Below are 27316 nucleotides of genomic sequence, written 5' to 3'. Positions count from 1 at the left end.
GTTTTTGACAAAGCAAAGGCTGTCCAGGCAAGGGCAGCACATATTCAGAGACAGAGGAAGAGCGCAGAGCAGCTAAGAAAGCTGTGTTCCACAACAGGATGCGAAAGAGGCATAGACTCTTTCATCTGCAAGCTGAATACTTTACCTGTCAACAGGGAGAAAGAACAAGAGCCAGCCAGAACGAGAGAGACAGAGAGAGAATGAGAGAGAGAGACAGAAGGAGGAGTGCAGAAGGCTCAGCACAAATTCCAGCCTGGTGAAAAGAAGAGCTGTCGGTGCAAAAAAATAAAAAATAAAAATCACAACAAATATGGTTATGAGGGCTGTTGTGATGCGCTATTCCTCAAAGTGAATCCAGCGCTCTTCTGTTCAGCTCTGATTCTGCCTCTCTGTTTCCAGAGCTGAGAGGTGGGGCACTGGGGATTAGATATTTTGATTTGCAGGTGAATGAAAAGTGCAGTGTCTTGACTTCTTCACTCACCTGAAGTGAATGTGTATGCATGTATGTGTGTGTTCACTCAAACGCCTCCTCCCAACACCTGTCTGAAGTATTGCATGTGAGCACTGTCATCTTTGACAGCTGGCAAGACAGTGTCGTCGTTGACAGTGAGTGCTGTACAGGTCTTTCTTCATTTCTTTTTTTATTTTGAGCTTGGTTTGCTTCTACACTCTCAAACCTAAAGGTGTCCTAACAGGTTCTGTATAGTAAAGCAATAGAAGAACCAACTTTTTAGTTGCCTAAAAATTATTAAATGGATGGCTCTTTATAGAGAAGAGGTTTGAGTGAGAAGACCTTTTCTCAAGTTGTATAGAAATAAATGTTTCCTAGAAAATATTTTCTACAACAACAAACATTTATGGTTGTAACAAGACCATAACAACAAAATGGTAACTATACAAGACAAAATTTTGTTTATTGAAGGCTAATGTAATTTTATCTTTTTAAACGGTTCTTTGAGTGAGGCCATAGAAGAACCACTTTGGTTCTCTAAATAACTGTGCTTGAAAAAGAGAAGTACTGTATGTGCATGTGTAAAGAGCCTTAATTGGTTAAAAGAGCAGCATCAATGAAATGACTGAAAAAATGTGGCAGTGTGGTAGCTGGTTGTGTGTTCCCTGAAAAAAGTCTCTTGAGGTTTAAGTCATGTGATGTGATGGACAGCGAGCCAGTAGATCCTGTCTTGGTTCACTGTGTTTGCAAGAGACACAAGCTACACATTTCCCTTTTGGACACTGGAGACAATTCAAAATGCTCTGTAGTTCCAAGACTAGACTTAATCTCTGTCTGGGAAATCTGCACTAAGTTTAGTAGACAACACTAGTTTTGTAATCAATTTAGTGCACTATATAGGGAGTAGGGAGCCATTTGAGACATGATCTAATTAAACACAGCTACAAGCTACAGGTTAACACAGCTGCTAAACTTGAGATACCACCAAATCGTTCATCATTTCAGCCCTCCAGAACGTGAAAGTGTTGTCGCATTGTAGTCCTGCTGTTGTTTCTCTACCAGTCCTCTGGTTTGGGTAGTGTCTTTCTGTAAAATTACCTGTCCTTGATTGGGTGGCAGCAACCTGCAGCTGTTCCCCCAGAACTCTGTGCAGAGGAATGCAGAGAAAGGAGGCGGGACTAAAAGGCTGCTGGTGTTGCTCTTATAAAAAGCTTCACACAATAGGAACATTTTATAGTGGTTTGAGGGTTCTGTCTAGCATTTTATACTTTGTGTGGAAACTCTTTATACCTCAAAACCTGGTTATCTTCTGACAGAACCTTCCATCAAAAGGTTTTGTAATACTTAATTGAACAAAGGCACATAACACTGACTAAACCAGGCCATAAACTTGTCATGGTAGAGGTCATATGCTGTCATGAGTCCCATGTTTCTAGTAAAGTCTTGCTAAAGGTTGGTGGCACCTTTGTTTTTAATAATGTAACTTTGCATAATTTACATAAATTAAATAGTAGCTGGAACTTTAGAAACAAAAGAAAAATAAATATAAAGTATTAATATGAAAGCAACAATATATATTTTATCAAGGGATATATGCACAGATTCCTGTCATTTTTGTGTCAAATTATTAAAGAAATCTGTAAATAGTGTAAGCCATGTTTTATATTAAATTGCATCTTTCCATTCCATTCCAGATTTGCTAAATTACTAATGAGTGATGACTAATCATTTTCTATTGCAATGTATTAGGTAAATGAATGAAATCGCATTAACAAATATTTCACAGATTTTTTGTACAACTGTAATGTGAAAATGTGTTCATCATATGAATGCACATTCATTCTCAGAGGCTGTAAAGATGTGTGCTTTCCCTGTAGGTGGTAATTCTGTGTAAAACTAGGCTAGCTGGTGAAAGGAGGATGCTAAAAGGTGCGAGCTGATGAATGGTAATGAAATAGAGAAGGATTAGGATTAAGGCCTTGGCTTGGAGAGGCTGTTAAAAAGAGCCAACGTGTCTTCTGTTGTTACAAAGAATTTGCTGCTGAGGGCTGGAAGATGTTATTCACATAAGACGTTTTCAATGATTTGACATTGCCTCTCCTCAGCTAATAAAATACACACATCAGATAAGTCAGACTGAACTGTCGCCATTACCACAGCACAGACACAGATTCAGGTGCAACAAGGGATCCAGCCTAAACATGCTTCTTTTCGCTGTTGAGAGAAAACATAAAACATTTAATTTAATAACCAAGTTTAATAATAATAATTTTGAAATAAATAAAATAGTTATAGATAATAATAGATAATAAAATCATATAATAGTTAATAAAATAAAATAAAACATAGTTAAGGTTTTAAAACAGACCCTTCACTCAGTCCATTTGACTTCCAGCTGTTTGCAACACTCAAACAAGACCAGTTCAAATAGCTCAACACAACTAACATAACAAGTGCTTTCTCCAAATTCAACACAAGGCCAGATACCAGCTTCTGGCAGCGTTCCTGAGGAACCTTACCACCTTCTTATGAGCAGTGGCCTCCAGTTCACCAATATTCTTGGGTTTGCTGCTGCAGCTACCTTCTTCAAATCACACCAAAGATTTTTTTTTTATGGGCTTCAAGTCAGGCAACTGTGACGAACATTTCAGAATCTTCCAGGACTTTTTCTGAAACAAAGCCTTGGTGGCCTTTGAGGTATGCTTGGGATCATTGTGCTGTTGGAAAGGCCCAATAAAGCTCAAGCTTCAGCTTCTTCACAAAAAGTATGATGTTTTCTCCTAGGACTTCTTGATGATTGATTCCATCTTTCCCTGAACACACTGCACATTTGTAGTGCCAGAGGAAGCAAAGCAGCCCCAGCATATGCTTTATTCTGATGCAACTACGGAAACTCTTGACACCTGGTTTGCAAATGTGTGCTCTTATTAAAGATTCAACTTAGGAGTGTGAATAATCCTGAGACTGCCGTCGTCATTAAATGTCTCATTTTGTGTTGAATTTGCAGAAAGCACATGTTCTATTAGTTGTGTTGAGATATTTAAATTGTTTGATTTATTTTGATAATTCGATGGCAAAGTATGTAAAATTAAGCTGCAAAGCCATCCTGTTACAGGTTATGAAAACCAGCCCATTAAATACAGTCTATTCACTTATTCATGTTACAGCAGTTTAGCCCCGCCCATTCATGTTGAAGTTATAAAGTGTGATTCAGCCTGGACTGCTTCTTTGAATGAGCTACAAAATAGGGCAACCATTCAGGAGGTTGGAAAATTGTTATCTATAAGGTAACTAAGAGTGAATTTGGTTTAAAAGCCCACAGAAAAGTGGACACTCTGTCATGATATTTGTCATTAAATGTTTAAACGATCTAAAGGGCATGACATTGAAGTGGTGTAAAAAACATACTTTTCTTATGATAGTTGTAATCTGACTCAAATGTGAAAAACTGGAGATGCATAAATGCTAAATTAATGTGACAGTTTTAATTACTCTGAAGGGTTTCAGAGATGGTAAAAATCTCTACCTGGCTAAGTCCGGACGAGCTAGCTTTTCACAAGACCAATTAGGGAACTGTCAGTGTACTGCACGCATGAGCTCTGCACAGAGCCCTCTCTACAGAGAGCCAAGAGTTGTACAGAAAGAGTCTCTGACAGAGGTCTATGTAAAGGCACCCTATAGTTACCTACTTCCAAGAATTATAATGGAGTGTCTACTGCCACTGTGCACCTCCTGCTTGCTCTGAGGAAGTCTACATGCTCAGGCAATTTGCCTGTTACGCAAAAACCACTAGAAAAGTGCTTTGAAAGGATGTGGTCAACAGATCAGTCGTTAATTAGCCGGACCTTTCGCTTCTTTACTTTTGACAGAACTATAGGAGTAGTAGAATATATGGCTTTACTTTAATAACGAGTTGGTGGTGGACAAACCTCAGAGACAGCATTACTGAGAGTGCACTGATAATGACCAGCCTTCAGCCATCCAGTCTCCTGCATTGCCCCCGGAGAGCGACTGTGAGCATGGTCGCTCCACAGCCCTGCTAATACGTCAGCTATCGATTCTAACAGCTTTCCACTGAAGTGCAGTATCGATCGCCTGTTGTAGGCAGAAGAAGCTTTGTGTGAGGAAGACTCCCTCACTGCTGCAGTCACAGTTTAGAAGACCAGCCAACATCTAGCAGAGGTTACAGCTATAATGTAGGGCTCCTCAGGTTACAGATGTCCTGAAGCCAGCAGTTTAGGTGACATGCATTGCGTACACAGCAAGAAGCAAAGCTAGCATGGAAACAGATATTTTTGCTGAAGCACGAGACGAGCAGTTCGAGTCTTCTGGCAGGACCAGAACTGAAGCACTTGGCATAGTACATAGTTATCCACAAGCACATTTCGGTGTGGTCTGCTGTACAATAAGACAGCAGATGCACTGTCCCCTAGGGGTGTAAATACCTGACCCTGATTATTTTACAGACATTTAGAGAAGTATTCAGTGCATGATGAAATCAGAAATTATGTTTTTGATTAATTTCTTAGAAATCCTAATTATTTTCAAAGGGGCCAATATCACATAAAACCAAAGTTTCACACATGTTGTAGACAAAGTTAATGTATTTGATGCACATTATGTGCTGTCAGAAAATACCATTATATGGAAATTAACCTGCAAAAACAGCCCATTTGCTCCCTCAGTTATATAAGTACTGGCCCTAACATATTAAATCTTGAGACTGCAAAACTGTCCCGCTCTCTCTAGGTGAGTAGGATGGCCTCCCTCACTTAGGACAGTACTAGTCAACAGAACAGAATTGGCAGTTAGTGCTCTCCTCCAAGTGTGCTGAGCTGCCCCCTGACGCTACATTAGCAGAAGTTCAAAAAGCAGTGGTTGGTTGGCCTAACATCACATGGCTGACGTTGGTAGCATTATTTGGTATGGGGAAGGGAATTGGGATCTGGAACTAGTAAATTTTGTAAATTAGTAATAAACTAATAATAGTAAATAAATTACAGAGCAAGGTAAAAACTTTCTTAACTTTCAATGGGAGTCAATGTGAATTTTTTAAGTCATTTTGGAGCATTTCTATTGGTTTGTTCATCATGAAAATTGTGAGACAATATAAAGAACAGCAGTCAGAGTCACATTATGTCAGAAGACAGGAAAAATGGGAGAAAATGTTTTTGCATGATGGCTATGATAAGTCTGTCCACTCAGCAGTAAACCCACACAATCATGTTGCTCACCACCACCTGCAGATTCTCAGAACAGCTTATTTACATATACCACTCAAAAGTTAGGCAAACTCCTAACAAACTGCATTAGTGATTGTCATGATGCTTTAATTCTATTCATTGAGTAAAGATCTTTCTTTTTCTCTCTCCTTTTGTCTCTCTCTCTCTGCAGTGACCATGTACCGGGAGCCCTCTCTGCATGACCTGACTGAGTTTTCGCGCTCCGGCAGCGGTACACCCACTAAGAGCCGGAGTGCCTCGGCCGTCCTCAATGGAGGCAAAGCTGTGAGTCAGAATGAGTCCACGTAGCCCAGCTCGCCCGGCCCGCTTTTACCCTACGCCTTCACCAAAACCTCCGGACGCTCGTGACTTCACGCAGACTTCTCTCCAAAATCATGAAAATAAAAATAAACACAAAAAATAAGAAAAGAACAAAAAAAAAAAAACAGAAAAAAAACTAAGCTCTCGGTGGTTCAGGACAAAGACAACTGAATCGCATAGCAACGCCACACCGTATCTCAACTAGAGTACCGTTCTTATTGGTCTGTTTTGCGTTGGACTGCTGTAGGTTTTAGACTTTACTTTTACACCATGGTGACGGCATCTTGCGTAAAAGCAAACCATGAAAATTGTAGCCTTTGATATGACTGGGCATTCAGCGTAGTCCCTCTCAGGTTGGTGATAGCACGCCACACTGAGGTGGGTTTTCTGTTTGGTTTTGTTATTGAGGAAGGATCACTGACCCAGACTATCTCCGGATGCATTTGTTAGAAGTGCAGTGAGTGAGGGATTAGCTGCTTGGGTGCGAGGGTAAAGAGGCACCACTGTCCTCCATGCTTCCCCAGTGTGAAGCCCCTGTTGTGCGGGGCAGGCGCTAGCCTCTAGCCGCTAGCTCGCCTGCATTCTAGTGCACTTGCTCAGAGAGGTCTGCCCTCTCCAGCATGGAAATCTTAAAGCCTGCGTTGTGCTCACTTCGGAAAAGGGGAAGCACTGCCTCTCGAATTTAGCATCGAGTGGTACGCTGCTTGCCCCTGCTTAGCTAATTGTTTGAATTAGCTGTGTGAGCATTTATGACCTTTCAGCCCATTGTGTCCCTCTCCACACTGCAGAAAACCTCATCTTGGCAGGTAAAGTCATCAGAACTCTTGGTAATATGTCTAATATTTATGATTTAAAGACTGTTGTAAGTATATTAAAGGATTATTCCACCATTATCTGACATTTATCTTTGCTTTGAGTAATTATATTCAGCGAAATTAACTCTGTTCAGGCAAGATTTCTAAAAACAAGCTATTTGATCTGCCATTTCTTTAAAATAAAATGACAATATCAAGCAAAAAAATCACTAAAAAGTTGAATAATCTCATAATATTCTTACAACAATGTCATAATGAGAATTATCACATATATAAACCAGATTATCTATGGTTTTTCTTGCCAGGATTTTTATTTTTATTTTTTTGCTTTGCATCCCACCCCAACTGAACTGCTACAGTGTTGTTTTATTCTTAGGCTTAACCAGTGAATGGAGATTCCAGCACACCAAAGACAAAAGTGTAAGAGAGTCCCTTTAAGAAGTTGAACCACGCCAGTATACATACGCATGCCAGGGAGTGATGAACTATAATGCTTGTAATGTAGGCCTACATGTTAGCAGAGAAAGAGGTTGGAGGTGGGCTGCTGGCTGTGCGGAGGAGAGGGCTCAGTATTTTGGAGATGTGCTTTTGCTGATGTGCGTGGTGCGAGAGGACTGTTATATGTTTCCCATCTTGTTTCATTTGGGTCCCGTCGTCTCTGTCTAAAGCCCCCTTCCAGCCTGTCCGAGTGCTCGTCTTCTGCCTCACCTGCTCACGGCTATCCTGTCCTTCAGCTGATGCTGGTCTAAGTGACCAGTAACACAAGGCAGGAACCGAAATCCCCCAACATAGCACCCACATCCCCCCTTCCCGCATCTCCTTCCCCAGCACCCCCTCCCACCACCAACAACTTACCCACCCCCTACCCCTCCGACCCCATGACTCCATTTTGTGTATGAGTAACTTATTGTGACAATTTTCTATTAAATAAATAAATAAATAAATAAAATTGAAAAAAAAAAACTGTGGAATTTTAGGTGGCTTAACATTTTATAGGATATGTCTTATTTGTAAAAGTAAAAAAAAAAACTTGAAAATGAAAAAAAAAAAGAAAAAAATTAACCTCTCTTGTACAGGGCATGTACAAAATCCAGTTGTGTACAACGAGGACCCTTTTTGTGGGCTACTGTATGTACTCTTTCCCTCTGGAACTCTAATTTTGTTCATAACTGCTACAGGGGGGCTTTTCTCTTGGCCGTTTCCTTTCTGGGCTATTTCTCTCTTTATTTTCATTTTGTTTTTCTTTACTTGTTAAAAGTTTTTTTCAACATATCTGTTGCATGGGAGACAGCAGGAACTGGAGGATTAGAGCTGCATGATGTAGGCTATGTGTATTAATCCCATGTTGGATCTTGTGTTCCAAACTACCAGGAATAAACCGGAAAACAACACGTACTGATGGGCGCTCTGCCTTGTACCTTCCAGTTGTTTCTTATTTGTTGTATACACAAAATGCACTGAATAAAATGTTTATATTAAGCTATACTTTTAAAACCTGCCTCCTTGCTTTATTTGACTAATTCTCTTTTATCTTGAATACCCACTGGCCGGTCCAGTCTTCCATTCCTCTCTCATATCACCTAGAATGTTTGCAAGTAGTTTCTTAGTAATAAGCTATAGTAGCTATGTAGCACGAAATTCATCCATCCATCTTATTATCCCAGTAATTCTGAAAAACATATTTTCTCATGTCAGGCATGAAATCCCTATCGATATTCTTTTTATTAAAGCATGGTGAAACGTGATGGGGTGGTCAATTTTACCAAATATTTTATCCTAGTCGAGTCTGCGTTCTGCCATCAGCAGCCAGAGTCCAAGAGAGCATAACTGGCAGAATGTCAGAACTTCTATTTCTTGTTCCTGACTGCTCCAAAGGCTCAAATAATATTACTTTATCATTGTGATGTCCCATAAAGCAACAGTACATTATTTATACACACAAGTTAGTGTGACGGGGTAGTAAGTCAAACTGGTAGTAAGTGACACACATCATATCATCATCATATAATTTTTGCACAAAATATATATATTTTTAGAATGCATCTTATGTAAACAGGAATACCCATCTATGTTGCTCAATTCAGGCATGTTAAAAAGGCCATGTACTATTGAAAAATGATTAAAATATTTTTGGACTTAATGCATCTAATTAAACACTGTGGACACAAATGGCACCTGTTTCGAAGAATAATTATTTGGAGCAAGGCAGGAATGCTCCCTGGACAGGACACCAGTCCATTACAGAGTGCCTGGGATATTAACAGGCTAAATCATACACACTTAGGATATGGAATTTTAAGTGACTAATGCATGTGATAAGACAATATTTAATGTTCCCATGATTCCTTTACCTATTATCTATTAATAATCAATAAAAGGGAAATAAAAACATGCATGGGATTTTTAGAAGTCTGATCCTCCAACTATGAGGTTAAATCTAGTCGTCAGACCGGAACTAAACAAAACCAACAGAATAGTTAGACATAGAATCTGAATTCAAATCAGCACTTACACAAGATCTCTCCTGGGTATTTTTCAGTGTGAGTAAAAGCTAAGCAGTGTGTGATAGAGCTATACATTGTAGGAGAGATCTGCTGGGGGAGCAGGTACTGTGGATTTGCTCTTTTATGTTGTCTGGTGGATAGCACAGTGGAGTCAGCCATATCCTCCTCTGGACAGAGATGAATCACTCTGAGGAGCCTCTGTGCTTTAATTGCCTGCAGAGACCAGGCTCATCTCTCTCAAAAGTCATTTTATGTAATGAATCAATATTGGTATGGAAAGCCCTGTAGTCCACACTCAGTTGTGTGGAATAACCCAAGTGAGTGAGTGAGTGAGTATGCAGAGCTGCAGAGATGACTACCAATCCTCGTTCTACAGTTTCTGCAGCAGGCAGCTTGTCAGTAACTGATGAGGAGTCATCATCGCTTCAGTGCACATGTACATGTACTGTATATACTTTTATTTGCAATGTGCCTATGAATCTATTACACACTGCACTATGCAATTGAATATTTTAAACTGCACACCAAACAATGTGTATTTTTTATATTTAAAGTGTGTATTATTGTGATTGGCTTTAAAAATTAAAAGCTGTAAAGTAATTGGATTGGCTATTGAAAATGGATAATTAGAGTGTATAACTTATCATTCTGATTGAATTACGTCTTGCTCTCACAACACTGAATTCAACAAACACTTACCAAGCACTTGCAGCCTTCCACTTCCTTAGATAAAGGTCTACAGTTATCTAATCAGCCAATCGTGTAATAGTAGTGCATAAAATCTTGCAGACACAGGCAGGCAGCTTCAGGCCAAGTTCACATCAACCATGAGAGGGGTGATGCTAGTAAATTTTGAGCGTGGCATTATTTTTGGTGTCAGACTGGCTGGTTGGAGGATTTCTAGAACTGCTGATCTTCTAAGATTTCCAGCACAACAGTCTCTAGTGATCACTCAGAATGGTGCAATAAAGAAAAGTCATCCAGTGACTGTCAGGTTTGCAAACGAAAGCACCTTGTTAATGAGTGAGGTCAACAGGGAAATTAACAGACTGGTCAGAGCTGACAGAAAGGCTACAGTAACTCAGATAACCACATAACTCTGTGCAATTGTGGAGAGCAGAGAAGCATCTTAGAATGCACAACATGTCGAACCATGACATGTTGGGTCCACTTCTGTCAGACAGACCACAGAAAAGCTGAGGCTCCAGTGGGAGGCCAGTACAGGCTCACTGAAACTGGACAATTGAAGATTGGAAAAGAGCATAGCCTGGTCTAATGAATCTTGGTTTTGTAGAGTCAGAAATTGGCACCAACAGCAGAAATCCATGCATTCCCCTTCCTTGATTCCCCAACAAAGGTGTCAAAAGTTTTCACATCCATTACTCAGGTAGAAATGTAGATACTAGGGTTTAAAAAGACTGGAAAAGAACTGGTTTCAAAACATCTTAAAGTATAAAAGTAAAAGTAATGTTAGAAAAACAAATGCCAAAAGCTAAGGCCACACCATAGTACACTACCCCACCTCCCCCAAAAAACATTTTTCTAAAAGCCATAAAGACTATAATGTTATATTAAAATGTTAATGTTGAAGGATATTGGGATGCACTAGGCTGCCTGTTTCAGCTGCATATCTGCCCATTGAAAATGAATGCTTTTTAGTAATATCAAATATATTAAAGGAGCATCTATGTGCACTACTGAGCACTAACATGTTTCATAGAGCAGAAAATATGATGAGTAGTTGCCTATAAGTATTGTAATGGTGCAAAAAGTCAAACTTCAGAGGCATATTTTCAATAAGCTTTATTGGAATGTAAATGTGGAGCTTAGATAGGACATTTCACTCAAGTTTTCTTGAGTCTCTGCCACGGACATCTTCATACTAGGCTACATACGTCTGCTATGTCCTTGCTGAAGTGTGACGTGACGTGCAGATGCGATGGAACGCTTACAAACCAATAGGAATTTATAATGGTATATGTTTATACTTCTCATCCAACCACAATCAAATTCACACTTTCTGGATGCCGCAATATATCTGGATAGGGTTTTTTTTGTTTCTTGGTTTTTTGAATGATGATTCAAAAAAGCTGGAAATGAAAACAAATCGAAATGAAATAGGAGTAACGAGGCTATTTTTAAAATGCAAGAAGTAGAAAGTAAAGATAATTGCGTGAAAATGTAAGAAGTAGAAGTAAAAAGTTGTCTAAAAAATAATTACTTCACTAAAGTATAGATAACCAACATGTCTACATGAGTAAGGTAATAACATATTTGTACTTTGTTACTTGACACCTCCACAGTTCAGCCTGTTGGAGGTGGTGTGATGGTGTGGCCAAGCTGTTTTCTTGGCACAATTTGGGTCTATTAATATCAATTAATTAGTGATCTAATGCCACAGCCAACTTCCAACATGATGATGCAACTAAACAAAAGTCATCTCAAACTGCTCTCTTGAAATGCCAGTGATTCGTCTCTGGCCTTTCCACATCCAGTAGAACACCTTATGTGGTAGCTGTAGTAGAATGGGAGATTAGCAGCATAAAAGGACTTTAGGAACTTCATGTCAGCATAGACCAGAATTGCAATGGAAGGTCCTTGAAGAACTGATGCCATTTTGAAAACTAAGGGAGACCCTACCCAGTATAAGTATAGCATTCCTATTACAGTGCTTGGTGTGTTTACATTTAGGGCCTAATTTAAAATATTTAAATATACATTGTATAAGTTATCCTTTTATATGTAATTACAATAACAACTGATAAAATTAGCATGATATGGGATTTCAGTTGTTTGAACTGTATAAAGCAGTTTGATGGGCGCTTCATCTCAGAGCTGCTTGTTACGACACAACTTAGGTTTGACTCTTAGTAGCTTCAAAGCTGGAAAAGTGTGCTAACAGTGTAAACACAAAGAGAAACTAAGGTGGCAGAACAGCTTCTATCTCTGTGTTTTTATTCTCTCTCCTTCCCTCTCTCAGTCCTTCTCTCTGGAAAAGCACAATACTGTATGCACACAACAAATACCCAGCCATCTATATGTCATTAGTGGTACAGACAGGAGAGCTAGAGGAACGCTAATTACGAAGCTGAGCGAAGGAGACAGTTCATCCCTCATTTTGCTGCACTTTGCTAGTTCTCCTCGTGTGCCCCACAAGCCCATTCATTAAAGCCCCAGTCTCTTATTCATTATCAGAAAGAGCTTCTCCTGCTGCTTTCTGCTGGAGGTGTCTAACAGGACAGGCTCTTATCATTAGCAGCCCATGGTACCGCAAATGCTGAGTCTGTCACGATTCTGCCAAGAAACTACAACATTTTGTAAAGCACCCTATATTATCTGTTACATTGCAGAGCAAGTGGTCAGTGTATTGATGGGAGTCATTAACCACAAATATGCCCTTACACACATCTTCATTAATTGTTTTACAAAATTATGTATTTTTTCTAACATATTAGTTAATCATTTAGACCTTTTGAGGCAATCACTACAATCAAATGATTCCTGTAACTGTCAATAAGACTTCTGCTCCTCTCCGCAGGTATTTTGGCCCACTACTCATGAGACAACCCGAGACAACATGAGCAAACTGCTCCAGTTGTCTCAGGTTTGAAGGGAACCTTTTCCAGACAGCATGTTTCATGCATTCAAAGATGCTCAATAGGATTTAGGTCAGGGCTCATAGAAGGCCACTTCAGTCTAATGTTTTCCTCTTAGCCATTTCTGGGTGTTTTTAGTTGTGTGTTTTGGGTCATTATCTTGTTGCAAGACCCATGACCTGCGACTGAGACTAAGCTTTCTCACACTGGGCAGCACATTTCTCTCTAGAATCCCTTGATAGTCTTGAGATTTCATTGTACCCTGCACAGTTTCAAGACACCCTGTGTCAGATGCAACAAAGCAGCCCCAGAACATAACAGAGCCTCCTCCATGTTTCACAATAGGGACAGTGTTCTTTTCTTGATATGCATCATTTTTCCGTCTGTGAACATACAGCTGATGTGCCTTGGCCAAAAGTTACATTTTTGTCCCATCTGTCCATAGGACATTCTGCCAGAAGCTTGTCATGTAGTTTGGCAAATTCCAGTCTGGCTTTTTTATGATTTGTTTTCAACAATGGTGTCCTCCATGGTCATCTCCCATGAAGTCCACTTTGGCTCAAACAAGACAGATGGTGTGAACTGACACTGATGTTCCTTGAGCTTGAAGTTCACCTTTAATCTCTTTAGAAGTTTTTCTGGGCCCTTTATTACCATTTGTATTATCCATCTCTTTGATTTGTCATCAATTTTCCTCATGCGGCCAAGGAGGGTGTCTACTGTTCCATGGATCTTAAATTTCTGAATAATATGTGCAACTGTAGTCACAGGAACATCAAGCTGCTTGGAGATGGTCTTACAACCTTTACCTTTGACATGCTTGTCTATAATTTTCTTTCTAATCTCCTGAGACAACTCTTTCCTGTGCTTCCTCTGGTCCATGTTGAGTGTGGTACACACCATGTCACCAAACAGCACGGTGACTACCTGTAGCACTATATATAGGCTCACTGACTGATTACAAGCTTTGGAGTAGTTTGTTTTTCTGAGGATGTTCTGAATGCCGTTTACAAGATGCTTTTCCTGTGTTGGGCAGAACTGAAACTTAAGAAGTGGACTGAAGCCACAATATAATTTACTGCAGGACAACAACCTGTCTGAGTGACATTCTTCTCCTCAGTTTGGCCAGCATAGAGCCGAATACAGACCAGTAGACATTTTTCCAACCAACATTTTTTTTTTTTTACCTTTTAGAGACTTTAGGACACAAGATTGTTTATGTACAATTACTGGTTGTTGTGTTTAAGAAGAACACTTTGACATTAGATACGAACTGTTGGAATTGTCAAAGTGCACCCCTCTCTGTCATTGGAGCTGCTGACACAGTCATATTGATATAGTCATACTTCAATAGCCTAAAATTAGAATCAGGTGCATCTCATTAGCTGCAGATGAAAAGACATCATTAAAGGGGACATGGCCAGGTCAGGCTTTCCCAGCATGTTCAGTCCAACAGCAGACCACCAAATGCGTAAAGAATTCTCGAACAATCTTAAAATGTCATCAATGGATCTACAGGTAGCCCCAATGATAGTACAGATAGCATACCTGGATCTAGCAGGTAGTAGCAGAGGACAAGTTTGTTGTAAACCAGACAAAGCATTTGAGCATATCAACTGTGAAGCATGTAGGTGGAAATGGCATGGTTTGGGGCTGCTTTTCTGCAGTAGGGCATTGAGAGCTCTCCAACTTAGTATCCACCAGGAATTCTTTATTGTATGTAACAGAGGGAGATTGAGGAAAATGTGAGAGCATTTGTCTAAAAACATCACACAGGTGAAAGAATTCTGCATAAAGGAGTGAGAAAAACCTACTCCCAGTTTTATTGGTTATATTACCTCTACCTCCTAATATTTGTGGAGATCAAATGTGTCCATTTGTTTTATGATATTTAAAAAGACAAAGGTTTTCATGGTGTTCTAATCTATTCTCAAGATGGTGCTATCCAATAGGTTTCTGTTTAATCAGTTTTAATGATCAATCATATCATAGATACCACAGATACCTTTATAGATTATTTTAATATAACAAAAAAGGTACTTGAACTATGAACTTGATCCTTTTGATTTGCACATCGTTTATATAAACGCATTAGGAAAGGGGACATCCAAAGCTAATCTCACCCCCTTAGCATGCTATTCATTTCTCTCTCTCTCTCTCTCTCTCTCTGGGTTGTGAATGTGCTGACCCATTGATATACTTTTATTCTATTTTCATTTTAATTTTACTTATACTTTTTTTATCTAATGCTGAAACAATTACAAGTAAGGTAAATCTTAATATCTTTTAAATGTAAACTTTGACTCATTTTAAGAGATTGATCTTAGTCATGTTGTGGTAAATTACCTAACATTGTGCCTTGCTTACAGATGTATTCTATTGCAACACCTGTTGTGGGATTGGACAAGCTTTATAGAGCATTGTCAGAAATCTCAACATGATGAGAATCTATAGTAAAGAACATGTTTTTCATAAAAATAAGGACATTTAGAGTATTTTCATCTCATTATCTTTTAGGATATGCAGGTGTTTTTTTACATTAATGTCAGCATAGTGGGAGATTCATTTAACTCACTAACGACAACATAGTCATAGTCCAGCTCAGAAATGTAGTATTTTAGATGTATGTGTGAAATGTATGGCCATATCTAATCCAACCAAAATTCATTAGTTATTCATTTCTTGTTGTTTAACCTAGCAGCAGTACAAAAGAACACAGTTGTGGCCAGAACAATGATTGGGCAACTATTATTAAAATAATGATAGATTGCTATAAAGGTCAAGATCCATGAGAACAAGAATAAATAAATAAAAGTTAAGATTTAAGCTAAACTATAGATCTGCTTCAGTTAGACTAATGGTTCTTAAACTGGTGGTTCTCTTAAAGTACCATTGCCCTGCACATGTTCTGTTTCTTCCAGCACATATGCTTATACTAATGAATCAATTAATGTTTTTCAGGACCATGGACAGCAGTGGCCCCATTCCCTGTTCTAGGTCTTAAAACTTGATATTCCCAGAGGTTTCCATTAGAATAAAAAAAAGATACAAAAAGCTGACTAATTAACGTATAATTATTTAATTATTACTATTACTATTATAGAATCCTGGCTAATAGTACTATGTACACATGTTCAATTATCAAAATGTATAAAAACTCTCTAGACCAAACAGTTTCATTCTTGGTTGTTTTTTTTTAACATGCCAGAAAGAACAGAGATCATATATATATACACATATATATACAACTTGTATAACAGAAGTGGACCTCCGGAAAAGGCCTCTTTAAACTCGTCAGCTGGCTCATTTAGTGTACCTCATTCTTCACACGGCCTTTATCTCATCTTACTGAGGCATCTGTAGTGACAAAGTTCATGTGAAAACCAGCAGTGCCTGAAATCTCTACTATATCTCAGTGGGCAGATTTGCTTTTTCTACAATTTACTATCTTCTCCAATGTGTCATTAAAGCGCAGTGAACAGATGTAGCTGTACGATAAGCACTGGGCTGGAAATAACACTTGGAATTAAGTGGCACCAACATGCCGCATCCCACTGTTAACGTTTCCGGTGTCTCTTTGTTCCAGCTTGAAACCTTTAAAAAGCTCCTCTGTAGACAGCATTGGATCAAAAAGGGCAAGACTGCAAGCTAGGCTGTGTGATAATAAGAATGACCTCTGCTAAAAAGCCATTTGGATGGTCCTCAGACTAATTGCATAGGGGGCTGATTGGGAGCGGCAGAGCTCAGTGTCAAGGGGAAGAGTATGACGTCCTAAAAGAAGGCTGCTTAAGCAGTCAGGGCACGGCCCTCTCCAGTTCAGAGGAGGACACGCACCTTCACACACTCTCGCTCAGTGTGTACAGAGGAGTACTCCTCAGCCTGATTGAGTTGGAACACCATCACAAACCGCTCTGCATAGTGACTGCAAAATAGACTGGAGGGGAAGACCTTTTATTCAGCTGGTGAACAAGGCCAGCTTAAAAGATTGGTGCTGCTGAATGGTGTTATGTAACTAGATGGTGTGTTGTGTAAGAATAGGCAATTTCATTTTTTTCATTTTCCTTATACATGATTCGTATCATGATATTTTGTTTTTCTGGTATTTTTCTCTCCTTTGTTGTATCCTTTTTTCAGTACGAGCTCCATATCCTTTCAGACCCACAGTGTTGAGTAATCCCCTCACAGTGGAAATATGGATAGAAACACCTGTGGATGTTTGCAGAGCTGAAGTGAGAATGGAGCTTGATTTTCTCCACTCTCTTGAAGTTGAACGCTTTCGGTGCTATATACATTATATTGCCAAAAGTATTTGTTCGCCTGCCTTTGCGCGCATATGAACTTGAGTGACATCCCATTCCTAATCCATAGGGTTTGATATAATGTCGTGCCACCTTTTGCAGCTATAACAGCTTCAACTCTTCTGGGAAGGCTTTCCACAAGGTTTAGGAGTTTAGTGTTTGTGGGAATTTTTGATCATTCTTCCAGAAGCGCATTTGTAAGGTCAGACACTAGTGTTGGGGCAAGAAGGCATGGCTCGCAGTCTCCGCTGTAATTCATCCCAAAGCTGTTCTGTCTGGTTGAAGTCAGGACTCTGTGCAGGCCAGTGAAATTCTTCTACACCAAACTCGCTAAACTTTACACTTGGCACAGTGCAGTCAAACAAGTACTGTTCTCCTGGCAACCGCCAACCCAGACTCGTCCATCGTATTGCCAGACAGAGAAGCGCGATTCATCACTCCAGAGAACACGTCTCCGCTGCTCTAGAGTCCAGTGGCGGTGTGCTTTACACCACTGCATCTGACGCTTTGCATTGCGCTTGGTGATGTAAGGCTTGGATGCAGCTGCTTGACCATGGAAACCCATTCCATGAAGCTGTCTATGCACTGTTCTTGAGCTAATCTGAAGGCCACATGAAGTTTGGAGGTCTGTACAGATTGACTCTGCAGAAAGTTGGTGACCTCTGCGCGCAATCCGCCTCAGCATCCATCATTTTACCTGGCCTACCACTTCGTGGTTGAGTTGCTGTCATTCCCAATTGCTTCCACTTTGTTATAACACCACTGAAAGTTGACTGTGGAATATTTAATAGCGAGGACATTTCACGACTGAACTTGTTGCACAGGTGTTATCCTATCACAAAACCACACTGGACTTTACTAAGCTCCTGATAGTGACCCATTCTTTCACAAATGTTTGTAGAAGCAGTCCACAATGGTTTTATACACATGTGGCCATGGAATTGGAGTCCTAAATTCAATGATTTTGTTGGGTGAGTGAATACTTTTGGCAATATAGTGTCTTATGAGGTAGATATCAGGTCTTGCTCAGTCTTGCACTTTCCCTTATGCGAATGAACTGGCTCATACTGTCTTTTTTCAGAAATATCTTCTTTTATGAAAATGCATACTTGTTACTTTGATTGACATTTAATTGAATAATGTGAAGTTAGTGTTGCTGTATTCACCCCTGACTGTTGTTTTTGTTTACAGGCTCTTTAGAATTAATTTTTATTCATATTTCTAACCTTTCTTGTCCAGAAGCTACATTTAGTGCTCTGTAAACATTACTGTAACCGTTGAGATAAAAAAGGTAAAAATTGATTGTCTCACTAAGTTTACAAGTAAGTTCTATTAAAGCTGATTAAAAATCTAAAATATGTGAGTTCAGTATTAGTTTGTTCAAAAAGGAGTAAACTTTGTAGTAAACTATTACCACTTTAAACTTTAAACATTTAATTTACTTCCATTTGAAATACATTCCAGGTCAAAATTAATATTTACCTGAATATAACATTTCACTAAAATGATGGGAATCTGCTTTAAGTGAAATATTACAAGAAGATGACAAAATCCTACATTTTGGAAAATGCATATGTTAATGGTCTTTAGAAACACTGAAAGTCCATCCTTCTATTAGCATGAACATATCTTGGTATCAGTGCAGAAGAAAGCAGTTCAGATGGATGGTATTTGTGTAAGCATTTGAACGTTCGTTGCACGTTTCCGCTTCGATTCTACGGCCTGAATATCTGAACTGTAAGACTGCTCGAATCCTAATGAGGGCTGAGTCCTATGAGAATGGGACCCCCCTATCTAAATCTCTGTTACAGACACTGGAATTAATGCTGGAAATTAATCCAGACCAAAAGCACAATCCACTCTAACTGGATAATCCGCAGCTAATCAGTTTGAACTCTGCCTTCTGAACAGTCCCTGTTCTGGTCTGGATGTTGGGTGTGACTGTGAAAATACAGTAAGATTAGAGCTGTACATGACAACTTGTTACCCCATTCTTCATTCTTTGGAGTGATATAAAACAGTAAGAAAAAACACTGGGAGTTCAAGTTAGGAGTTCAAGCTATGTGTGTATCCACAGCTGCACAACAGTCCTTTTCTTATTGGGTTTGGATTTGAAATGCGTGACATAATAGGAAATTGTATATTCCCAAGGCCTGCTCTCTGTGCTGTTAGTTCTAACCCCTTAATCATGTAATCACAGCACTGAAAGCATAGTAATAACACAGTGCAGCTCCGGTTAAGCCCTACACCCCTTCAGCTCCATTCACACACAGTCTATTCCATCAGCTACACTGATGATTCATCCTGCTCTCTCCCGCTTTCTCTCTCACGCTCTCTCTCTCCTTACCCCTCCGTCTCTATATTTCTCCATCTACTCAAATAAATGTCAGAGTATGAACTCAGTCATCTTTTTCTATAATGAACATTTAATATAATAGAATGAATGAGTTCTCTACACTTCCTCTCATACATACATAATGCCTCCCAATGCCCCCGTATAAGCCCCTCTGCTGCCCCTCTCTAATACTTTCGCTCCCTATCCTTCTCCCTTAGCCTCTCTCTCTCATTCTCCTCTCACAGTACTTCTCTCTCCCCCAGTCTCCTCTCTCAATATCCCCCTCTCTCTCTTTTTCATTCTCCTCACTTAATACCGCTCTCTCTCTCCTTTCTCAACATTTCCCTAATTCTCCTCTCTCAATACCCCCTCTCTCTCTCATTCTTCTCACTCAATACTCCTCTCTCTCTTTCTCAATATTTCTCCCATTCTCCTCTCAATACTTCTTTCTCATTCTCCTCACATAATACCTCTTTCTCTCTCATTCTCCTCTCTCAATACCGCTCCCTCAGTCACCTCTCTCAATACCTCTCCCTCAGTCACCTCTCTCAATACCTCTCCCTCAGTCACCTCTCTCAATACCTCTCCCTCAGTCACCTCTCTCAATACCTCTCCCTTATTCTCTTCTCTTATTACCTCTCTCTCCCTCATTCTACATTCTCAATACTTCTCGCTCCCTTACTCTCCACTCTTAATACTTATCTCCCTCACTCTCCTCTCTCAATACCTTTCTTATTCTCCTCTCTCAATACCTCTCTCATTCTCCTTCTCACAATACCTCTCTCTCCCTCATTCTCCTCTCACAACACCTCTCTCCGTCAGTCACCTCTCTCAATACCTCTCCCTCAGTCGCCTCTTTCAATACCTCTCTTTCTCATTCTCCTCACATAATACCTCTTTCTCTCTCATTCTCCTCTCTCAATACCTCTCCCTCAGTCACCTCTCTCAATACCTCTCCCTCAGTCAACTTTCTCAATACCTCTCCCTCAGTCACCTCTCTCAATACCTCTCCCTCAGTCACCTCTCTCAATACCTCTCCCTCAGTCACCTCTCTCAATACCTCTTTCTCTCATTCTCTTCTCTTATTGCCTCTCTCTCCCTCATTCTACATTCTCAATACTTCTCGCTCCCTTACTCTCCACTCTTAATACTTATCTCCCTCACTCTCCTCTCTCAATACCCCTCTCATTCAACTCTCTCAATACCTCTCTCATTCTCCTTCTCACAATACCTCTCTCTCCCTCATTCTCCTCTCTCAATTGTTTTTTTCATTCTTCTCTCACAATACCTCTCTCTCTCATTCTCCTCTCACAATACCTATCCCTCAGTCACCTCTCTCAATACCTCTCTCATTCTCCTCTCTAAATATCTCTCTACCTCATTCTCCTCTCTCAATACCTTTCTCGTTCCTTCATTCACCTCTCTCAATACCTCTCTCTCCCTCATTCTTCTCTCTCAATACCTCTCTCTCATTTTCCTCTCTCAATACCAATCTCCTGTCATATATCTCTCTTATGCACACTGTCCCTTATTCTTTCTCACCCTCTTATTTTTCTCCCTGTTCTCTAAATACCTGTTCCTGTTTTTTCGCTCACCCACCCTCCCTTCTTTTCGCTCTCTTTATTTAATGTCTATCTTCCTCTCTCATTTCCTCTGTCTCTCTCTCTAAATAAACACATCCCTTATCTTTATTCTCTCTCTCCTTCCCTCCCTCTCTCTCTCTCTCTCTCTCTCTCTCTCTCTCTCTCTCTTTTCCTCATTCTTCACTCCCAACACCACTAATGTGGTACACTAATTCTCTCTCTCCATTTCTTGCTCTGTCCTTCTTTGTCCGTCTCCCTTCCCTCTTTGTACAGGAGGGAATCCCTGGCTGCGTAGCTGCTGCGGAAAGAGAGTGAGAGAGTGAATGGGAGAGAGAGATAGAGAGTGCTGTGGTTATGTAAGAGGCAGACAGCCTGCACCCTGCTCACAGCCTGCTGCCAGCACCTACAAACCAATGCAGCATTCATGAGGCACGCTGCAGTACAAATGCATTCTTATTCCTCACCCCACTCAGCACCGTGGAGCAGCTCTTATTAAAGCTGTCCTCACATCACATCGCCTCGCCTATCGCCCTCCAGCATCCATGCCTCCTATCTCCCACACACTGTATTCCTATATACCTCCGTTTCCTGCCACGGCTACAGCATATACTCCTGCAAAATAAACATCAGCATTCAATAAACATGGAACATGTACTTCAAGTCACGTTCCGCCTATAAATAAAATGTGTGTTTCATTTATATCAGGCCTACGCTAAAAAAAGCTCTGTTACAATGCGGAATTTGCCATATTATACTGCGATTACATTTGTCATATCATAATGTTTCAGATTATCCATCAAAAGATAAAGACAACACTAGCCCAATAACTGGTTGTGTCACCCTAGGCAGTAACAACTGCAATCAAACATTTGTGATAAGTCTTTTACATCAATGTGGAGGAATTCTGTCCCATTCTTCATTGCAGAATTGTATTAATTCGGGGGGTTTGAGGGATTTTCCAGCATGTTTAATGTCTGGCTGCAGCATCTTAACGGGATTTAAGTCAGGACCTTGACTTTGCCACTCTAAAACCTTGATTATGAGCCATTAAAAAATTGACTTGCCTGTGTGCTTTGGATTACTGTCCTGTTGCATAACCCAACTGCACTTGAGCTTTGAGACACAAACTTAGTTATGCATTTTCTGATAAAGAGCAGAATTCATGGTTCTATAAATTAAGACAAGGGTCCAGACCATCACACTACCACCACCATGTTTGGCTGTTGGTATGATTTTATGGTGGAATGTTTTATGCGAGCTGTAACAGGACCCATATCTTCCAATAAATTACATCTTTGACTCATCAATCGACAGAATATTATCCCAACCGTTTTGGGGGTTCTCTAGATGTTTTTGGCACCGGGGACAAGCCTTTATGGTTTTAAAATTTGGTCAGCAGTGGATTGTGCCTTGCAGCTCTGCCATGGAATTATTTTGGAATTGTGGAGACGTTCTGAATTACAGTCTGCTGTGCTGAGAGGAAAAATGGCATTCATCAAGAAATGACAATAAAATGTATTGCTGCTCATGTGCAAATGCTGTAAATGACACATGAAAAACACTATGGTCTGGAACAAGAGGCCCCATTTTTTAAGATGACAAGTGGGCGACCGGGAGTAAATACAATGAAAAAAAGTAAATAAGAAAGGCACTCTGTTGAGGAAGAAAATAACAGCCGACACTGCGGGAGGAATACCACAGCTGATCAATGACTGGCTGTTTTCTGTAATTGAACTCTTCATAAAGGAGGTTCGGGGTGGTTATGCATTTGATGACGGATGGTGCAGGCTGGCTGCCTTGGAACTGTGCCTACAAGAGCCAACGAGAATGGCCATCACTCCCTCTGTCAGATCTCATTCTCACTCACATACTGCAGCACAGCTGGGAACTCCCCATACCAGTGGCTCTTCTCAAACTTCTTTCAGCTCATTAACATATCGATGTTGACTCGCTCTCACAAAGAATACCTGTAAAAATACTGCAGAGTTAAGGACATACCTGTAATTGACAGGTTGACACATGCTGCATGTGCAAAGCGCATGGGCTGAATCACATGCATGAAGACGCATATCATATCACAGACGAAACCATAAGAAATCTAGAGCTATGGTCAATACCAAGAGATCGCTATATATTTGTGGTGTAACGGTGCGTGCACTAAACACAAGACTATAAGAAGGAGTTAATGAGGGCAGAGCTGGGATAGCTGGGTCCACGCACAAGGTAGCTCCACCAGAAAGCAGTAGAAAGTCACTACTGAAGAGATGGCTTGGTGATCTACCACAGGAAATGGAGCCATCACCAGTGAAGTTGCTTTGGGAGCCAACACCACTACAGTGCCTTGGAGAGGTTCTTGAAGCCAGCTGACATTAGCTTGCAGGCCCTCTCCAATTCTATTGCTGATTCTTTGAAGGCACGTCTTGATCTCCATACATTTTCTCACTGTTTTAATGAGGGATTAAGTGGGGAAAATATACAAAATGTAATAACTGAGTACCTAGAAGGGTTAACTATAAAAAAATGTCCCAAAGTGCTCTCGTGTCAACCGTCTACATGCACACTCACTGCTCTAATACATAACAATATTTCACATGCTTAGACATATAATGGACAGGCTTTAAAAGGCTTTCCACTAACTGCATCAGCAGACACTGAGTGAGCTAACCGATACTTACATGTTGTTTCCTGTGCAAGCTTTACTTCCATAATAGCTAATGGGAACACATGCACAGGCTGGAGCACTAAATGGGCCTGTCTCTTCTGCTTTGCTATCTTTCAAAGCCAGTTAAAGAGAGCTCATAATTCTACTACACACAGCATAGACATGCACTCGTTCTGTTAGTCCTTTTATAAATCAAGAGAGAGTAATGACGAGAGTGGGGCAACTGTGAGGTCTGTTTATTTACACAAATTTAAATTCATTATTAAGGTTTAGAGCTGGAGTCAACACAAAGGCTAATATAGGCCTATGTCAATGTCAACAAATCCAAGATTGTGAACTGAAGCAATGGCAGACTGATGTCTAAGCCAGAAAAAATTGATTTGGTTGGACATATATAGTGGCCTATATCTATTTTTGAGGAAATGTAAGTATCTATCTTAGCCTGGTCATTTAAATGAATTGGTCTTGTATGACTTGTGTAGTTTAGGGTGTAGAGTGCTGCTATGATTACGGCTTTTTCGCTAACATTAGCTGGTGAACACTTCTTGCTATCTCAACCACGCAAGCCCAAACCCACCGCTCCCAAAAGTCACTGGATAAGAAAAGTTGTTTATTCACTTCCATTTATTTCATGGTGTCTTTAGTCTAAAAATAAAGCCAAAAATATTTTCTATGACAGTGGATAAAGTGACAAAGATGCAAAAAGAATACTGTGTTGTATACATGTATATTCTTCAGCTTCTAGTATTGTTTGTTTTGAAATTAAAAAACAGTCTGGAATTAAAAAGAGGTGATTCTGCTTTTGTTGAACTGTTTCTACTGTCCAGGGAACTCTTTCTATGAACACCACTCCATCTCACCTTCAACTCCCAAACTCATCCCAAAAGAATTGGATGAAGCACCATTATTCCATAGAATACAGTTTCACCCCTCTAACCCATGCCTGACATTAGGTGTGGTGCCAATAGGTGCATGTCTCACTGCTAGATTAGAAAGTTCTATTCTATTGTTAATACTTCTCTACAGGGACTAGACAAGCTGTGTGTGTGTGCATTTGCACATCTGTGTCAACAATGGGTGCAACTTAAAGTAGCTGAATGCTTTCCACTGTCCACAAACATTTGGACATATAGTGTATTTCACAAGTCATTTTACTCAGCAATACTTGCAAACAATATGGTTATTTGCACAGCATGCCACAGATTTACATCACCCAGGTGCCTGGGCAGTCTCAAGCGTTCCCATTCTCCATTACATAAAAGGCCATTCAGGAAGGAAGACAACTGAGCTCAGCCTCTGCCCATTAAATACAGCAGAATGGACTGTGTCCAGCTTCTATGCACTGTGAATGGTTTATGCAAGCCAGAAACAGGCATAACTAAGACGAGGAGGAGCTACGGAAGAGCATGACAGTTTCATGATCAAGGTTAGACATGACAGATCTACATTGCTCCATTTACCAAAGTGCACATGCCAGGACAAAATAGATCACAACAACATTTGGCAAACTTAAGGCAGACTTCCATATTTAAAAGCTTCCACTGCATCTACTGGGCATTGGAAACATTTGGTATTTTAGCAGAGCGGCTCACAGTAACACTACTTCACTTCAAGAAGTCTCAAAGTTGACTAAAGCTATTAGATAGTGAAAGCCTTTTTGCACCTAATTGGCAAGAGGGGTTAGGAGCTGAGATTTGGCTGGTGTGCCGCTGGCTCTTTAGCAGCGCAAGTGGGCTGCACTGGATGATGACCTCCATTAAGGCGCTGAGGCAGTACAGGCAGTCGCCAGAGAAGCGCTGCGGGGGAATGGGCTGATTTGGCATTAACATAATAAAGATCTCTGTTTAGATCCTGCCAGTTACGTTCCTGAAAGCTGAACACGCGCCTCAGTGTGCCAAGCATTTCTCCACACGCTGCCAACTGCAACCCAAAACACTCGAATCAAGTGCACTAAGCGTGTAATCGCACCAAGTCCACCAAAGACAACGCATGTTTTTTTGCGAGGGGACATTATGTTTATTGCCTTTACAGAGAGGGATTATACTCACTGCAGTAAAACTTTTCTCTTCCCTCTGACTTTAGCTTTCTTAAAGGAAGCTAAACGTGTTTGTTTTCACTGAAATTGACTGGTTCTGGTCATCAGGGCCTGACCAAGAATTTCATTCAAACCATGGATCAATTGCATAATTTCAAACGTCCCTTTTCTTTGTCGTTTACATTTACGGCATTTAGCTTAAGCTTCACTTACAAGGTTACTTATATTACAGAGGTGGGCCATTGTAGAGTTAGAAGTCTTGCCCAAGGACTCTTATTGGTGTAGCGCTGCATAGTCATCCAGACCAGGAATCGAACTCTGGTCTCCCACATGGTGTGGTAGCTCACTGGCAGGTAGTGGTGTTCTCTGTTGCGCCACACCAACCACTGTGTTTAAATAGCAACAGTGCTTGCGTATATATATCTACACCGGTGGGCGTGGTCTCGAAATGAGGTGTGTTCAGGTACATTTTTGGCATATTGCTGTCTTGGCAATGAAAAACACAGGTGCACCACTGACTGAAAACAACCAGGGCAGACGTCAACAGTCAGACGTTCATTACTATCTTGACAGTAACTTGTCAACACAGGTGTGTGCCCAACGCATGCACACCCCCGCTTGTTACACTCACATTGACACGCAGCAGTGCACAAACCCATAGCTCCTGCCAGTTGGCAGCTATGCAAACTTTTACATCAACAATATATTTCTGCTGCTCCCTTAAATGACCTTCACAGCGTGAACGAGCAGCTCAGTTTCCTCTTGTGAGAAGTATTGGATACGTCCAGGTAGTTGCGCCATGGAACTAACAATCCACCAAACTCAGACTGCATCTGGCTCTTAAAGGGAATGGCAAGTGACACGCTGATTGGTTTATTGCACCAATAATTTGTTACACCCAAAACACCCATGATTAATAAAGAGACTAAGTATATGCCTTTTGTGTGCTTCGAGCCGCACAAGGCGCACTTTCCCGTCCTTACGATAGCAAAGACACAATGACAACCTAAATCAAGCTGCACGATTGACGCTCACCTAAAAAGATCACTAAAATAGGGCCCCTAATGTAAAAACAGCCTGAGTTGAACTTTCATGTAGGTTCTTGGTGGTCATATGGGGGTTTTGATTTGTCCATCTTACCACTAAGAGTTGTCTTGGTCTTCTAGATCTTCTCTTGATCTGAGCCTGTAGTTTCTTCATGGTCTGAAATTGACATACAGTATATTAGCTGTTCCACATTACTGGAACAGTTTTACCACTACTTGTTCACACTTGCACGCCAAAAATGGTATTTTGTCGAAATGCATGCATTCACATTTGCGGCTCAACAGGAAGTGAGGTCATTAGCATGAATGGTATATTTCTTTCATGCAAAAATAGAGAAATCAAATGAACAGCAGACACACAAAGTATTAAGTTTACACAAATATGGTTACGGAGCGTTACGCAATTCTCATGAGAAGTCTTGTGCAGGTCCACCAAAGTTACATAGTG

At 40.4% G+C, this 27316-nt stretch overlaps 1 protein-coding gene across 4 annotated transcripts in view; it reads left to right on the top strand.

The window, feature by feature from the left end:
- Positions 1–8303, top strand: part of fgf13a (fibroblast growth factor 13a) — a 189562-nt gene extending 181259 nt beyond the window's left edge. For all 4 annotated transcript variants that reach the window (XM_072663094.1, XM_072663092.1, XM_072663095.1 and 1 more), the window contains one exon: positions 5846–8303. In XM_072663094.1, coding sequence (XP_072519195.1) covers positions 5846–5982 — 137 coding nt within the window. In that variant the 3' untranslated portion in view covers positions 5983–8303. The remainder of the gene's footprint in view (positions 1–5845) is intronic.
- The last annotated feature ends 19013 nt before the right edge of the window (positions 8304–27316 follow it).

This window comes from Salminus brasiliensis, chromosome 19 (assembly GCF_030463535.1).
Source record: "Salminus brasiliensis chromosome 19, fSalBra1.hap2, whole genome shotgun sequence".
Classification (NCBI taxonomy): Eukaryota; Metazoa; Chordata; class Actinopteri; order Characiformes; family Bryconidae; genus Salminus; species Salminus brasiliensis.
This window is presented reverse-complemented; position numbering and strand designations above follow the sequence as displayed.